At 47.4% G+C, this 18,135-nt stretch overlaps 1 protein-coding gene across 1 annotated transcript in view; it reads right to left on the reverse strand.

Annotated features, from left to right (window-relative positions):
• Positions 1 to 589: 589 nt before the first annotated feature.
• The window catches only part of LOC119390722 (uncharacterized), a 30,436-nt gene continuing 12,890 nt past the window's right edge, over positions 590 to 18,135 (reverse strand). The window contains exons 3-4 of the mRNA XM_037658407.1: positions 12,651 to 12,758; positions 590 to 949 (exon numbers count right to left, since the gene is read on the reverse strand). Coding sequence (XP_037514335.1) covers positions 806 to 949; positions 12,651 to 12,758 — 252 coding nt within the window. The 3' untranslated portion in view covers positions 590 to 805. The remainder of the gene's footprint in view (positions 950 to 12,650; positions 12,759 to 18,135) is intronic.

The raw sequence follows: 18,135 nt of genomic DNA on the forward strand, positions 1-18,135 counted from the left end.
TCGAGAGTTCGCTGTACAATGCCAAATTTGCTTGTTCCGGGTCCATGGCAAAGTAGCACCTGTACGCTACGTGCCACGAAAGCGCTGTTGACTGTCTTGCGGGCCACGAGCCTGAACGAAACTTTGTAAACTTGTGTGGCTGTATGTGTTATGCGTTTATCACTGCATATATCATAATCGTCGCCCAGCACCTGGAGTAGCATGTCAGGCGAACAGCCAGCTTCATCTCCAGGTTCATTAAAATGTTTATCTCTCTCTTCCCAAATTTTATACAAAACCTACCCAGTGCGCCCAGTTTTCTCCAATGAGGCGCTAGTGCTCCCATGTGCACGGGCAGACATTGTACAGTGTCTTCAGTGTCTCCCAGCGCGTTGTAAGACACTGGGCCACACTGTGCAATTTTCCGAGTACTTTAAAGCGCAATGGGTAGCCATGCAAACACTCTACAGTGTGTTCCAAAGCCTCCCTGTGCGCTGTAAGTCACTGGGACACATTGAACAGCGCTTCCAGTGCGCTGACAGGCACTAGATACCCTGCCTTTTTTTTCCCAATAGGGTGGTTTGCCGTGAGCAATTTTCATGGTAACATGTAACAGTTGACGGCTCCTTTATTTTCATTTCTGCCTCATAGACAAAATATATGAACTTAAATTCAAATAACACAATCACGCCTTACAAACATATATATATATCTTGCTATACTGCTGTGGCTTCCACCTGTAGTGCTCTGCTGCGAAAATATTCATTTTAGATTATGGTTCGTACAATTCCACATTGATGCGCTTGACAGCCTTTTATTCCATTTACTAAACTCCCCTTCCTTGTGTTATAAGTTGTTTAATCCTCTTTCCAGCACGGGATAAGCCATACGTAAGGAGCAGGGATCGCTTCTGTCGGTTCAGTGCGTGATCTTGTGCAGGCACGCATACGCCATTCATGCAGTGACCAACCTGTTGGAACCCATTGAGAGAAAAGAGAAATGAGACGCTTTAGGTATTCCTTTGAAATGTGCACTTTCTAAACGAAGACACTCGACCAAATCAGCGAGCAATTTTCAACAAACCAAGCACAGTTGCTACAGAACAATCAGTTCATTGTGCTTTGGGAGCTAGTTCCTTGTCACACCAGTTTACAATATGCGTTACAAATCCCGGTGTGCTTACCACAACGGGGGTCTTTCCCAATCTACAAAGATTGAACAAAATTTTCCCAACGCTGTATGGGCACGCCTGTCCGTGGTGTGGCGGCTCGCCATCTCTATATCACATCTCGTGGGGATGCCTAAACCGACCACCAACTTTAGATGCCTTTTTAGGCCAGTACAACCTATAACCTATCTAATACTTTCGAGCAATGGGAGGCCCAGCTCGCCAGCTCTGACCCAGAGGTACAGCTTGCGCTTCTGGGTCACGTCAGGCAGGCAGCAGTAGCCAGTGGAGCCCTGGACTTGGGGCCCCACCCATCGAGCTCATGACCCCTTATCCCAACCCTTATGAATAAAGCTGTACTACTACTACTACCACTGCGTCTGACCGTTAAGGGAACGAATCTGGGCACCGGTTTCTAAAGGAAGTGTTTAGCATCTCATGCAGCGCTTCCAGCTACGACCAGTGAAGGCCCACACGAGCAGGTTTTCCCGCTAGTGTGTTCGCGCCTTAACAAGCGTTTCGATCAGATTGCGCAACATCTGAAAGGCGGATATGGCGGCGTTTTTAGGTTTCAATGGCGCGGCGCCTGAGTGCCTCAGTTTCCAAGTTATCACGTTCATTGTTTACGAATTCGATAACGACTTGCCTAGCATTCTATTAAGTTTCTTTTGAACTTCGCTTCCCGTATATTCACGTTAACCTATCCCTGAACGCAGCACAATCGTAGAATTAACTCAAATAAAAAGGAAATCATGAAAAGTATGCACGAAACATCAGGAACATTGATGGCATAGCAAAGGTTAAATAGCCTAACACCGTGCAAGTTCATATCTATGTTAGAATGCACTCATATTCGGGGTCAACCTTGAAAACCTGTTGCACAGTCATAAAAGGTTGCCATTATTTCTCGACAGAAGATGGTAAAGACCATTATTTTAGCAGTACCTGAACTATAATTTTGGCTGTAAATGCGCCAGGTCTGATGTTCTTCAAAGTTTATTGAACTGGTACAAAGGTGTGATAACCAGTTTGGCAGGCAAAGGCTGAAACATAGAAGGCGCGAGCCAATGGTCAATAAGGTCGTGATTCTCGATTCCTGAACTACTCTTTCTGCTTCTGCAGTCACCGATTTTTACGATATATTTACAACTTGTTTGTGCGCCAAGTGCCCAATTGGGGATGGATTATGCCATATGTACCGGCTTAGGGCGATACCTTTAGTACCTGTGGACTCAATCGGGGCATTTGTCTTCCGCGGCTAAACGCAACTGCCGTTGTTGAAGGCGGTCGTCGGAATAGCAATTCATACTAAATATTCTGAATTGTCTCTTATGCAAGACGATTCAAACACTCGCCCTGAAGAAATAGTCGCTATTGGCTAATTTTAGAGAAAGCATCGAACGCGCATGCGGAAATCCTCGGAGAGGAATACAGACGGTGTTCTTCGGGAAGTCAAACGTGAGAAACGTTAGTTTAGCTGTACGCCCACTCCAAGTAAATCAATAAATGACACTGTATTTTACTTTATACATAGTGCCCTTGCTTGTTGGCTTCCCCAATATTATGGGGCAGATAACACATACACAAAGGTTTAGAATTGATAGCTATGCTAGTTGGTAATAGCTTCTGAACATCTTGAAAACAGCGCAAATGACGACACGGACAAAAGAAGATGAGCGGTCTGGTCTGTCTTCTGCCTTCTGTTGTCCGTGTCGTAATGCCAGCTGTTTTCAAGATGTTGATAAACAAAGAAAGGTGTATTCCTAAGACGGGTAATCTTGTAGGGCTAGTTTTTGCCGGGAAAAATATGGCTGTTGTGCAAAAGGTTGGCGCGATACGCTCAGCATGGTTCTGATGAGTGGATCCTAGAGTATCCAGTGGGCAGTTTCCTCCGTGTTTTGTGGTTTGGGTAGCTCACTTTGAGTTCCTTATATAAAAGTGGCTGGGCTTGATTCGTGGGTGAGGCATACCCAGAGGACATGCTCTACGTCGTGGTTGCCGGGCCTTGACAGTACACGAATGGGGGTCACAGCACGTAGTCGGGTATTCCTTGTGAAGCGCTGACATTGTTGTAAGGCTTCTTGTTTGCGGTCTTCTTAGCATGACCTCTTAGGCGCTGGTGGATCTCGATGGAGGGGCATCGAGTTTGGAGCTGCTCGTAATTTTCGCCGGTGCGGCACTTTCGCTTGGTATTTGGCTTCCTACACAAAATATGTCCAGACAGGTAGACGAACGTATGTTCTTGGTACGGAGGCACTCCAACAACACCGCATATAACATAGAGATACTAATCTCGGTCGACTCTAAATACACAAAAAAAATCAACGCCAGGACCGCCAAAAATGAAAGCTGTGCGAACTGCGGAGCATTGCTTCGCATGCTTATCCTGTGTTTATCTTGTATTTACCTGCTCTTTTCTGTTCGTTTCGTGGGATGGTGTGGTATTCGATATCTGTAAGATCTTTTCCTGTGTATATTTGATTTGTTTTGCGATTATCTAATTACTGCTTTTCTGCTGTTGCTGCCGCCGGCACGGTGCGTCTAGCTCCTGGTGCTGGCGTTTCGCCTGTGCTTCTCTCTTCAGAAGATCTGTGTATTACTCCCAACGGTGGCGTATCGCTGTCAATGGCACATAGGAATTAGCTCTTCGGCGAAGCTGACGTTCCCGGGAAACCGCGCGCTGCGTTCCGAACGTGCCGCCTGCTCGCCTTATGCGAATCAAACGTGGGACCTGCGTGACGGCAACGCAAGATAGGAGACTGCGTGACACCAACGCGAGACATGAGACGACTGCAGGGCGGTCCCTTAAGCTGTTCTACACTTTAAAAAAAACGAACGTGGTCTTGGAAGGGGCGACTTGTGAATATGTCCCTGGGAAGCCAGCTGTCCACCACGGGTCGGAGCCCGCGTGCCGCTGTGGCCAGCGAGGCCCTGGAAGAACGGCCTCGCCCGCTGTAATTCACGTACTCCTTTGTTTCATTAACATTTATTCCTCATAGGCGTCGCCTCAGATAAACGTCGAGGCACACTTCCACCTCGCGTTGTGCATCCCCGAGTTGTCTGATGCTTTGATGATGCAAGGCTCACTGATGAGAGAGCTCGTTCCTTGGGATATTTGTGTGCCCAGGAAATCAAGGGATTCTTACCCGGATGGATGGACTTTGAAGTTGGGAGGCTTAGCTGAAGATGTACCTTATGTATGCCCGCAGCTCTCATCGAACTTGAAGCGTTTGCATCACCGTATTTTCTCGCATATAAATCGCCCCTGCATATCACGGTGACGCCACAGATTCGGAGCAGACTGGTGCAGTGCACACCCTCGGCGTCGCTGCAGGCTACTGCTCTGCTCCACCACCTGGCCACGCCGGTTCGGCAAACGCAGTTGAGCCGTGTGATGTGTCGCCCGAGCCGTGTGATCTGTCGCACCCTTTCACTTTACCTCAACAAAAGGAAAATAAAACATGCATATAAACGCTGCATATAACCCGCCCCTCATCCCCCCTCCCCTTTATTTTAACACATTCTTCCGTCTTTTGTTGCGGCTAAAAGGGGGGAAATATGGTACTCGATTAAAGTGTGCGAAGACGCGAATAGATTTTAATCAAAGGAAACGAGTCACGCTCCGGGCTGCAGAGATGCGGCGTTGAGCATCGCCCTCGGCCAGAGACCAACCACACTGCCCATGGTTCGTTTGGACCTCCTTTGACGTTTTCCGCCTCACGCCCAGTCTGGATTGCTCCCTTACAGGTAGCGTCCGGCTGCTAAGTCAATATTGACCGCGTTCGCGTGCCGGTCAATCTGTTGAAGGAGAGGCACGCGGCCCTCCAATGCTCGGTCCCTGCCTCTCATGTGCGCTTTTTGTAGGGAGAGCCAGTGGAACCTCGCTCCGTCACGGGCAGTTGTCCTTCTTGCATGCCTGCCCATCTCGCGTCATTTTCCGCAATATCAGCGTCCCGTGACGCCTGTGACACCACAGATTCGGAGCAGACTGGTCCAATGCACACCCTCGGCGTCGCTGAAGGCTACTGCTCTGCTGCACCACCTGGCCGCGCCGGTTCGGCAAACACAGTTGAGCCGTGTGATCTGTCGCCCGAGTCTTTGGGGCCTAGCTAATCGATCTGCACACCACGACTGTCTTGTGGACTAGAAAACCAGCTAGGTTTGGGAGGAATAAAGTCCTAGCATCGCAGAAAAAACGGGCCACACGGAGAGATTACGCACTGCAGTGATGTGGTGTGTGAAGACCGTGTCGGTCGAAAATATATGCTTGCCACGGTCGTGGTTGTATTTCTAAGGCTGACAGCAGCAACAATACCTCCAAAATCGGCGTCACAAATGTTACCTGTGTCAATAACTGTGAAATGCATGTAAGCTTTTACGTACAATACTTTTAGAACATTACTTGAATGCTTGGCTTCCGTTCTCTGGAAAGGACCGCATGCCGGCACTGTGCATCGACCTGCAATACCTGAATACCGATACACTGGTTTCTTGAAGCGCTACGAGATGTGACTTGGTGTTTATAACGAGGCGCATAAGGACGCGACAGGAGCACCTGACATATCAGTGAAGCACAAAGAGACGGGACTTTCAAAAAGACTTCATATTGCTCTTAGTAACCCCCGTATTCAGAAACGCTCCTCGACTTGAACTTGACTTGCCACCGCCTTGGGCAGCGCGTTCGAAACGCGTTTGTGCTGCCTTGGCACAGCCTAAAGGCAGCGCGTTCGAAACGCGTTTGTGCTGCCCAGGCACGGCCTAAAGGCAGAGTGTTCGAAACGCGTTTGTGCTGCCTTGGCACAGCCTAAAGGCAACGCGTTCGAAATGCGTTGAAGGCGGTGGCAAGCCAAGTTCAAGTGAAGGAGCGTTTCTGAATACGGGGTTTAGTAAAGGCCGTCGAGGAATGGAATGAGAGCCTCCAAAATTGGTTTTGCGGCTAATGCTGCTTGTTTATGGCGAACAGCTATCACAGATGTAATGGTGTTGTGAAGCACCGTAAGTAGATGATGAATTCGGCATCAGCAGTGGCTGCAAAACGTTTTAGGCGACCTATTCAAGGTGCTTTCTACTGCAGGCGGTCCCTTGGCAGAAACTTGTTTTGATGCTTTCGGAGGCGTGATCTTTGAACAGAATTGTCCAGGCGTCTGTGATGGAATCATCGGCCATGATGTCGCCGAGAACCAAACGTTTCGCCTCCTTCATCAATTGTGATACACGCTGACTGTGCTAGTCTACGAACACGCAGGTACACCCTATGTTGTGCCATTATGGAGCCACTCGACAAGCATACATGTACGCGTCGTCTGTCCTGATGCTTTCCAGGGTTCACTACCAGAACATTCGGTTTTTTTTTCTGCGTGGGCGCAGAAAAAAAAGCGATCTGTTCACAAATATTCACCATTAGTACGAAAGGTCGAAAATGGCATCATGCTAGTCCGGCCTGTATGGGACTAAGCAGCTTTTAACTGACGAAAAGAATCCGTACACCGTTTGACGAGCCGAGCCGTCGTGCGCTGGTGATTTCGTTTTGGGGCGAGCAAACTATCATAGTTTTCGAGATGGCTTCTTGACGTTCTAGGTCACCATCATTTACGACACCAGTTCTTACAGTCGCACCTTGTGGTATCCAATCATTTGTCTAGGCCAAAAAGTTGAGAGAAACGAAGAAGAGTTTCCGCCGTCTTCTCATATGTCGTGTTCATGTCAATATTTTATTGTGATAGCAATGATATGACACTGTGGGCGGGCTTTTGCCGTCGCCGTCATGGCACGTACATGTATATATATATATATATATATATATATATATATATATATATATATATATATATATATATATATATATATATATATATATAAGCAGGGCGTTTCAAGAAATGAGTCCGAAAATCCTCTAAAATCAGGAAAATGCGATATTTTCTCGCTGCCTTTACATTTGCTACTTCTGTGGCGAGAGGCATCTTAAGATGGTTAAAGGTATCATTTGGGACAGTAATTACGAAAGTTATATTACCTAACTTGTTAATTAATGGAGGTAGGCGGTTATGTCAAATGGGAGAATTGAAGTTCTTTATGCGAAGAACCCATCGCAGCTTTGAGATAAAGAAAAAGCGACCTCTATTAATTATTTCAGCGTAATGAAATTCAACCAATTTCAACGGCGAAACCGAAACCGAAGCACCGATGAGCGCAACAAGCAGACGACCAGAATGACGTCACTGTTCAAGACAACGAGTACAGAGGTGTAGTTCTTCAGCGTTCGTTAATGTATGTGCGCCATGCGTGCTATATTAGCAAGCGCAGCCCGCACACAAGCACAGCGAAGTCGGTTGATGCTCGATATAACGACGCTCACTCATTCTGGACGTCTCAGAAGAATATGGCAGTTGAGCACTCCCGCGTTTCAGTTTCGGTTTCGCCGCAGCATTTGGTTAAATTTCATTACTTCGCAATTATTACTAGAGGCCGCTTATTCGAAACCTCAAAGCTGCAATGGGTTCTTCGCATGACGGACTTGAATTCTCCCATTTTACTTAACCACCTACCTCCGCTAATTAAAAGGTTAATTAATCTAGCTTTCATAATTAGTGTCCCAAATGATGTCTTTAGTTATCTTAAGATGCCTGCAGCTACAAAAGAAGTAATTGTGAAGGTGTGGAACAAATATCGCATCTTCCTGATTTTTGAGTATTTTCGGACACATTTCTTGAAACACCATATATATATATATATATATATATATATAAGCGCTGCAAATAAGCATAATCTGAAGAAAATGTTGCAGATGTGCCCGAGCGAGGATTCGAACCTGCGACCCCTTCTCACCGCAGCTCGCTGCACACAATTGCGCCACGCAGTGCACTTCCTCCAACATACTACCAACGAGCTATTCATATACACGGTTACCGCTGGTGTTACGCAGAGCTCGGAGGTGCTTCAGCGTGTTCAGTATCATCCCCACGAATGGCGCGCTGTAAAGGCCGTCGCCCCGCTTTGGCTGTCTTGGGTAGGCTGCTTTTGTGTTCGGAGGAGCAGCAGCGTTTTACAGTTGGATCAAACGCAGGCGACGTTGGGTCAAACGCACGGGAAGCCACACGTGGAGAAATTAAAATTACGCGAGAGGCGGGCCATGCCGCGTCGTTGTCCACGCTTCGTTTACGTCACCTCGTTGGCAATTCCAACGCTAGTTTTGGATTTTTGGTTCTTGGGACAACGCGAGCTCAAGAGCCCAAGAGTACGTTAGGTTCTGCTCATACGCCCTGACGGCTCGCAAATTTCTTGGCTCCCCTAGCTCCTTAGATCCCGAGTTCTAAAATCCTCTAGTGTTTCAGCGGAGTTTGGATGTGTGCCTCCGATTTGTACTATGACATACAGGGCGGTGTCCTCGTGCGCCTGTCCTCGTGCGCTTTTATTTATATATTTATATATTTATTTGTAAAGTACTGCTAGCCTAAGAAGGCTGTAAGCAGGAGTGGGAATACAAAGATACTACGCAAAAAAAACGACAGCGTCATGCTACACACTGAGTACTCATCAGAACACTACATACCTGCATTGTAACCATTATATCTGAAATACTACTAATGCATATTGCACATGGCATGAAAGGGGGGGGGGGAGGTTTCTCTTCAGGGCAGAGGTTTGTACGTATTGTGCTGTCACCGCAAAGTTTGAGTTGAAACAACAGGCCGCACGAACGTCACTTCGCTCGCTGCAGCGGCAGCGTTTGCGAAAGGATAGAGCTGCTAGCAAGACGAGCCAAAAGAGGGGCTAGTTGAAGTAACAACTGTGACACTTCCTAGTTCGCGCTCTTCCTGTGTATAGCTGTGCGTTCTTTTTATGCGTACTGTTTTGTGTTTGACCTTTTCAGCCATGGATTTTTTAGTTTGACGGGAGACATTATTTGCGCGTGTTTATCTAATAGTTGGGACCTCAGAAGGCCAAAAATGAAAAAATCAGGCCAGTGGTGCAAGTATTTATGGATTAATTAGCATGGAATTAAATTAGATCATCAGGGCTCAGTGGTCATCAAATTAGGAAAATCGCTACTTTATTGATGCTACTCACTAGAGCACACAAAATGTGAACGTCTCATTTTTCAATGTGATATTCCTTGAAACAGCTTCTGTACGACGTCCCGAAAACGGCGCTTAGCCACCTCACCTGACCCGCTTCAGCGTCACCCATGACTTCGGTCAAGCTTCTTCTCCTTTGTGGCTCCCAGCTACGCAAGCATGTCGCAACTTTGGTGTCAATCACAGTGGGGATCATTGAAGAAGTATTTCCCCAAGAATGAGCAGTTTTGGTTTCATTTCCGAGATGCTAGGGGAACTTTTGTGCGGTGTCGTCAACTGACGCTCCAGGGCCGAAAGGGTTAAGCAGCGAGCTGGAAGTGTCGAGCTATGCCGGTTGTTTTTTCACGCTCGCTCTGCGTGTTCTTTTCGTGTGTCCTTTGTGCGTGAGCGGCGCGCTGCAAGTTTAGAACTACTTGCTGTTCGTCATGTGCCATTCCAATTTGTTCCTGCTGCGCTGCGGAGCGAGGGGTCGCAGGTTCGGTCGCGCGCTTCGAAAAATGTTTGTTCTGTATTATTTTTATTCGTGGCTTATATATATAAGACTATATGCGCCTTCATAAAAACAACGGTTTGTTTTGTCGACGTTTCGATCGGAGACCGTCTGGATGAAGATCGGTCTCCGATCGAAACGTCGACAAAATAAACCGTTGTTTTTTATGAAGGCGCATACATATAGTCTTATACTTATAACCTTGGGGCAATCGAAGTAACGCTTCCGCATTTAGGCCTTATATATATATATATATATATATATATATATATATATATATATATATCTGTCTTGCCATCCAAGACTTACTCTCTCTCAGAAATATTGCCAAATAAATAAATAAATGAACAAAACATATACGAGACATGACGGCGATGGCAAAACTCGCCGAGAGGGTCCTGATAATTGTTGTAGCAATAAAAGGGAGCAATGTGTATTACGGATACATGACCAAGCTCTAAAAGTTAAAATATCTTGAGCACCGAATAAACCCACGGAGAAAGAAGTATTTGAGGAGGAGAATCTCTCGGCCGCGGCAGCGCGCGAGGGCGGCGCGATAGCGTCACGGCGGATTGCGGTTACGCCGAAGCACGACAGATGACGCTTTCGGCCTGTTGCCATCTTTTACATGCTCTTCTATGGGCGCGACGCATAAAAATCGTGATAGCGCCGCATACATTATAAAATTTCTAAGATTTCTGCCTGTAACATCAATAGGTAGATATGACAGATATTTTAGCTGCAGTTACTAATCGATATTGCCGGAATTATAGGCCGTACAGCGCTTGAAACGAACTGCTAGTAGCGGCCCATGAGCAGACGACGTCTGCCGCCGCATGCACACGCCCCTCGCTCCTCGCTCGCATGTTCTGCGCGCGCATGCGTAGGTGGCCTTGGGAGGGAAAGTTCCCTTGGCGATTTGCTGTTTTTTTTTTCTCTCTTTAATGCTCTCAGTGGCTTCCGCGCGTTGCGCCGGCGGAGCCGACTCCTCGATGTTTGCGCGCGCTTTTCACGCCGCGAAAAAGGAGAGTGCTTTGCAGATTTCGCCCAGTGCTACTTCAGGATGGGGCGGTAATGTGTCGTGCCGAACTGCAGCAGTGGGTACGCGTCCTGCAAGGAGAAGGTAATTACCTTCAAAGTTCCTAGAGACCCAGTGAGGTTGGAAGCGTGGGCTCGCGCCATACCAAGAAATGACCGACAGCTGACGCCTCGTGACTACGTTTGCGAGAAGCACTTATCGGACAGTGACATAGACAGGCGGCGCTATTATGGAGAACTTGGTGGCGAAGTTCTCCTTGACAAACCGAAACGGCCAGTGTTGTTTCGAGACGCCATGCCCTCAATCTTTCCGCGCGCTGTCCCAGATACTTGTCTGCTGTTCTAAAAAAAAAAAAGACAATGTGAAATTTCAACCTCCTGGGGTTTTGTAACGTGCACCTAAATGTAAGCACACGGGCCTTTAGCATTTCGCCTCCATCTAAATGCGGCCGCCGCAACAACCCAAATCTGAATTGATGGCATATAGGGTAAGTCCCATCATTCGTTGAAATAAATTATACCTAACTAATTGAGTTGACGTTATCAAAAATTATAGATTTCACGTTGTACAAAATATATCACGCTGGTAATTTTGCTGTATGTGACGCCATTTTTCTCGTTAATTTACCGCAAAAACTTGGAGTGCGCTTGAGCTTCGCCTTTGAGAGTAGAACGTGATAGCGTAATCGGGCCCTGTGCGCATCGCCTTCTCAATTGCTAGCCTCGCCGACACCGACGCCGACACCGGTATTTCTGCGAAACGAGCTCGTTAACGCTGTCGCGTTAAAACACATCCATTCGGGCGCGAACGTCGAATCGGTGACGAATGGCCTTGAACCGACGAGCTTCGTCGGAGAGCGCGGTGAGAGGGACGCGCGCATTTTTCCTTCTCCGCTGGCGGACTCTCACGACAGAGGGCGCGGGAGCGCTGTGCCCGATTTCGTGACTTTATTAGGGCGCCCGAGCGAGCGCAGTTTCGCCTCCTCAAGAATTCTTGCTCCGTGGAATAAACCATATGCGCAACTCCACACAGTTCACTTAGATGGGCAAACGAACGGAATCTGGGATGCATTTTCGTTCGCTTCCTTTCATTACAGCTTGTTGTAATATAGTGTGTATGTGCTTCCCGTCAACTAGCTTTATTTTTATGACATAATATAGTGTTTTGTGAACTAGTAAACCATTTGTGCCTGTTTTTTTGTTATCTGTGTTATGCTAGCCCTGTCGGACACGTTTTCTGAAGCCAAAGCATATTTATGATGCAATAAATTGGCAATGAGCTAAATTATATTATTATTAATTATTATTATTATTATTATTATTATTATTATTATTATTATTATTATTATTATTATTATTATTATTATTATTATTATTATTATTGATAAACGCGACAAGAACACAGCAAGTCTGCATCTGTTGTTACAGAGAAAATCATTTCCTCAGTATGCTTTTGTTACCTATATTTGATCGACAAGATAGAACAGATTCTGCGCATGTTGGCCGGTTTTAAATGTTGTCTTAGAACAAGTTTATAGTCGTCATTGGGAGGAATTTATCACAATGGTGAAGTTTAAGGCAGTTAAAGATTCAAGACAAAAGATGGTTACCGTAACTTCTTCGTTCCTTCAATTTTTCCGCAGTTTCCGCAAAAAACCATTGGAGAAACGGGCGCTTGCCTTCTTAGTTATATAGAATATAGTTTAACAGTTGTAACGCGCATTAGTGCAGCGGTGCGAGAGGACAGCATAACTGTGAATCCTAATTTGTGCAGGAGATCGAACTGTTTTTCTACATGCATGTTCCGAAAATTTCTCTGACGACGTGCGATCATAAATGTTTAATACATCATGAAATACGTGACACCTTGTTTTTTAAAGAACAAAGGAGCGTCACTCACACAGCACGGCGTACCGTCCTCCTCCGCTAGAAACAGTATTCCATAACTGCGACTGGGATGACCATGCGATAGAGCGCACGGATAGGTGCACTGCGTTACGTGATGCGTCTGCAACATATAAAGGTTTCATTTCAAACTTAATCTGCAGCAAACCATTGAAGATACCCTTATCAAATACCACTAGCAGTTTGTCGAGGGTGAGTCTTGCCGCACTTACAACTACAGTTTTCCTCCTCAACTTGCAATCTTTATTTTCATAATATATGACCTACAATGAATAGCACGTTTTGTAGACAAAATCTGGGTAAAAGCAGAGCGTGCCGCCGCCTCTTATTCGTATTTTCCCAATCGAAGAGCAACATACAATTTTCTTGGCAGATTATCGCACCTATGACTGTGCCATAAACGACGTGCATTCGTAGATTACACTCGAGAGTGTGTTGGTTGTAGCCATTCATAAGTGGATGGGTAAGACCAGATAGTTGTCTTGGCAGTCCATTGACGTGAGATTCCACCCAAGCGGCGCTGCGAAAAACACCGCTAGTAGTGCCCTCCCTCATCGCAGCCCTGGCTCTATCTGGGTAGTGCACAGAGATCCGTCCGCAAGCGAATGTGCATAGGCCACAATACAGCCCCTTCTTTCTTATGTGTAGAGGTATGGTTTCCTGAAAATCAAGGACCTGGGAAGCTTCTTTGGCCAATCCACGATTCACAAAAGTAGGCAGCTCATGAAAGTGAACTGCGGGTATGTACATCGCAGCAGAAGTTTCAGTTATTTCGGAGCGCTGCAGCCCGCTAGTAGAAGCGACCATAGCACGACATCGACTTCAAGGCAAGCCCTCCGACGTCCGTTCTGCAGCGCCCAAGTTCGTTAACTTTGGGTTATACATAACGTGAAAGCGTTGCAGTACATACGCGATCAATTTATTTAGCTATGAATCTTACGATAAGTGGTACAAAGCTCTGTTTATGAGGAACGAATGGCCCCGACAATTTTCGCCTTTTCAGTTGCATTCGCCCTTCGTCTCTCGCTTCCTCTGCGCTGTAGTGATTTATCGCGCATCCTCGAACGTTCCGGTGACGAACCAGCAGGGACAGTTGGGCAATTTGGTGCAAATTCATATTTCTAGAAAGGGTGCAAAAAACAACAGCACAGAGAACGAAGGGAACAGGATGAAGCGCGTCGTCCTGTTCCCTTCGTTTCTCTGTGTTGTGGCTTTTTTCGCGTTTTATACAGATATGTTCTGTTTAGGGTTGTCTTCCGTTTGTATATACTAAAAATGGGGATACGTGCCTCTTTCGCAGGACAAAGCCGTGGCCTCCGAGATTACCTCCGGCAGTCGCGGAGGCCATGGGCAAAGCAAACCTGGAGGCAGTCATGACCAACATTCTGCGATTTACTTGTAGACGCACGTATTAGCATTTGCTAGTTAGCACCGGAACTTTGACCTTTAAAACGTACGTGTTCGATCCTCTGTGGTTACGACCAATTCAGATTACGTGAGGTCGCGGTGTGCGGGTTGTTCATCGCGCGTGCCTTTAGTCTGCCTCTAGCTGCTCACTCCGTGTTAAGGTACGAAAGCACCGATGGGGCGGCACTCTCCCGCGCGCCTCTCACAGCTCGCTCGACGCCGCTTTTCTCTCTTTCTCCCGCGCCGCCGGAAAGTTTCTCTCCCGCCGATCTAATCGCTCTGGGACGTATTTTCACCGCTGCCACCGGCTGCCGCGCAAGCAAACCACCAATCAGCGCCTGATTTATCGCCTCTTCCTTCTCACATGGGCTGTCGTCATAGCAACCATACACTATTCTTTACCACCCGCACCACCCGTCTCCGTCTTTCGGGGATAAATCTCGAGCCGGCAGCGAGCAGGCGGGCGCGCGTGCCTCGACATATCCACTCTTGTCTCGTGACTCGCGTGCCGGCAACGTGGACAGCGTGCCGCTTCTCGCCGCGCGGAGGTGCTGACGGGCAGGACGCCGTCGCGGCATGCTTTCCGCCAGTGTGCACGTGCCTTTACACGGCACGCACCGTGGTCGGAGACTCTGCTGAGCTTCACAGTCAAGGTTACCACGGTTCTCTGTAAGGGCTACTCAAGACAACAAAATCACAGCCACATTATCACACTTTCTCATGCGACCGGCTGTGGGGAACGCGTTCGAACACGTGCGAGCGTGACAGTAGCGTCGGTTGCGGCGTTTCTTCGTAGCGTGCGGAGCTGTCGCGTCTGCTTTTGTTTTCGCCATTGCTCTGGCGAGCGATCCAGCAAGCACTTTGGCGGTTCGGTGGCGCGTCCGACTAGCGGAGAGAAATTCGCAGCTCTCTTTCTCAGTGTTAAATGCGCAAACGCACCCAATATAAATTCAATCATTGTTTTGAACACGCTAGGTCCTGGTTCGATAGCAATCTCTGCAAAAGAGTCGGACTTTGCACTACCCAATACTGCTGCGACGCGTGGCGCTACGCGTCTTGCAAAACTCCAGAGTCCGACGTCTATATAGCAAAGATAAACGCGAAGAAACGCATGGACGAAATGCAAATACAGTGATGCTACCGAGGACTTCTGATTTGGAGCAATTTTTGGAGCAGCAAAATTTCCGTTTTGGAGCACTTTGGAGCAGCAAAATTTTCATCTTGGAGCACTTTGGAGCAGATAATTTTGCATCTGGGAGCACTTTGGAGCAACGAATTTTACATCCTGGAGTGCAATACAGAAGCATATTGCATTAACATTCAAGCACCTGAGTATTATTACGGGGCTCTTATGAAGGCTAGAAATATTTCGATTCATTGCAAATCTCATGGAAAAAATCATCTCAGGAGAATAGGCGTGCGCACAGGGGCGGGCAGGGGGGGGGGGGCGCAAAATCTGCCCCGTACATTGACCCTTGCGATAGCAATTATATGGGCACTCTCGGCGGATTTTTGCCGTCGCCGTTGCCGTAATTTTCCGTATAAAGTCCAAATTAATAACATCACCACGCTTATTCTAGCCGCGGGTAAAAGCTCGCGAGCGCTGGCGACGAACGCGGCTGAAGCGGAGATTAAACTAGCCGGCCGTCTGTCTCCGCCGCACGGACAGCGCATGAGATAACATCTTCCCGCGTGCGGGCCTGCCGTCGATTGCTCATCAAACAGAGAGGAAACGCCCCGCCCGTCTGTCGTAAGGAGCATGAAGGGACGCCAGGGGAGCGGAAGGGGGGTGCGCATCTTTCGAAGGGCGCAGTAGCTTGCGCGCGCGCTATCTCGAGGCATCAGGAGACAGCTCGTAAACTCGCTGTGCTCTGAACGCTTACTTCGCGTTTAGAGAACTCGGAGCAAGAAAACGCTTCGGTTCCTGGAGGGGCCATAGTCCCTTAAACCAGCGTTTTGTTGAGTTACGCGAGATCGGATCCAAAAGAGTTAGCTGCTAGTCTTACTTCGTTTCACAGCAGAATTTTTTGGTATCGCATTCATTGCTTCGCTCTTAAGCGAAACTGAGTTTTTTTAACCGTTAGCTATTGACCCCCGAAAGCGAGGGGCGGACGTGTAATATGGCGTAGCCGCATCACTGTGGGCCGTCAGCGACGGGCCCGCTACTGACAGCTGCGCATTTGCGGCTGTTCCGACCAGGAGATATGATTTTACTAATGAGATGACATTTTTAAAAAGCAAGCAAAACATTCGAATTGGAACCCTAGCACATGAGCTCGAAAGGGCAGGGCCTTTTAAGGGGTATTTACCGCAGAGTGATTACAAACTCGGACGTGCTGGCGGAAGGAATTACGAAAAAGCTGTTCTGGATGAAGATCCATGGATAAAGTATATCTGAGGAAAAGTGTCAACGCGTTTCCACCGTTCGCGTGCTCTTCCATAAACGCGAAGCAAGGAAAATTCGATATTGTCCCATATCTCCTGCGAGCGATCACAGATTTCATTCCGCGATGTTCGGAAACAGAAGTGACAGACATTTTAGCGGCACTCATGTAGTTATTACTGAACATTGCTTTCCTTACGTGCCGTGCGACGCTTGAAACGAGCTATCAGCAGCGTTTCTGGAACAGACGACGTCCGTCCATAAATCGCCGTCGCACTTTCTCGCTACCGATAGGCCTAGACGTCACGAGCCTCTGCGGAGAGCGCGTTTTGCTGTCGAGCCGACTTGCAGAACAGAAGCTGCGTCGGCACCGTGCATGGCATCGTGGCTTACTCGGAACGCACGCGCTAGCGCTATTTATTCAGCGGAATAATTCTTGGTCCATGATTGCGACTTTATTGGCAGCCCCAAGATCGAGCTGCACATGTTCTGACGCGCCGGCGGTGCGATTGCCGGTCATAGACGCCCCCAAACCCGAGACTTTGGCGCAGTTTGGCGCAAATTTCGTCGATATTATCAGAATGGCGCAGTAAATACAATTTGGCGCACTTTGGCGCAGTTGGCGCAGGAGTGGAATCACTGCAAATATGACAGAGGAGATGCAAGTTGCCGCATTGTGTCGACTTTCTTTTTTTCTTGCCTATACTTGGGCACGCACAACTATCTTGCTCGCTCCGTGAAGAGACATTTACCAGCTCAGCTCGTTAAGCTTTTCGTCGCGTCGGGTAGTGCCAACAGAAATCATCGTCATCAGGAACCGGCACGCGCTCGCTTTCTTTCTTCTTAATCTTCTGCTTCACAACCACAACAGGTCGCCGATATCTCCGTACAATAACTATAATTAGCGAGTCTGTTACGGGACTAAATATCACGCAACATCACATGCCAACCAGTCACGCAACTAAAATCCCGCAACATCGCGTAACAATTAATCACGTGACTAAAAATCACATAAGATCACGTAACTACTCACGTGACTAAAATCACGTAACATCACGCAACAACTTGTCACGTGACTAAAACTCACGTAACACCACGTAACATCTACTCACGTGACTGAAATCACGTAACGTCACCTAACAATTAGTCGCATGACTAAAAATCACTTAACATCACGTAACAACTAGTCACCTGACTAAAAATCGCGTAACAACTACTAACTTGGCTAAAAATCTTGTAACATCACGCAACATAAAGTGACGTGTGTAAGCTCACGTAACATCACAAAACAACTAGTCAGGTTACTAAAAATTACGTAACACCTAATCACGTGACTAAAACCACGTAACATCACAAAACAACTAGTCACGTGACCAAAATCACTTAACATCACGAAACAACTAGTCACCTGACATGCTCCCGCCAAAACACGTAATAGCTAGTCCCGTGACTGAAATACAACATCACGTGAAATTTAGTCGCGTGAAAGTTTAGGCCAATACGCCTAACACGTGCGTAGCGTGGAGAACAGAACGAAACCGGAGAAGAATAGCCAAGCGTAGACATAGGCCTACTTAATACTACTAGCAAAAACTTCGCATCTCTAGCAAAAGCATAGCCAAACACTATATCCGCTGTTGGTTCCAGCCTTGCACCACTGGCGGAAGTTGCCCACGTTTTTTTTTTTTCT

This window comes from Rhipicephalus sanguineus, chromosome 4 (genome assembly GCF_013339695.2).
Source record: "Rhipicephalus sanguineus isolate Rsan-2018 chromosome 4, BIME_Rsan_1.4, whole genome shotgun sequence".
Taxonomy (NCBI): Eukaryota; Metazoa; Arthropoda; class Arachnida; order Ixodida; family Ixodidae; genus Rhipicephalus; species Rhipicephalus sanguineus.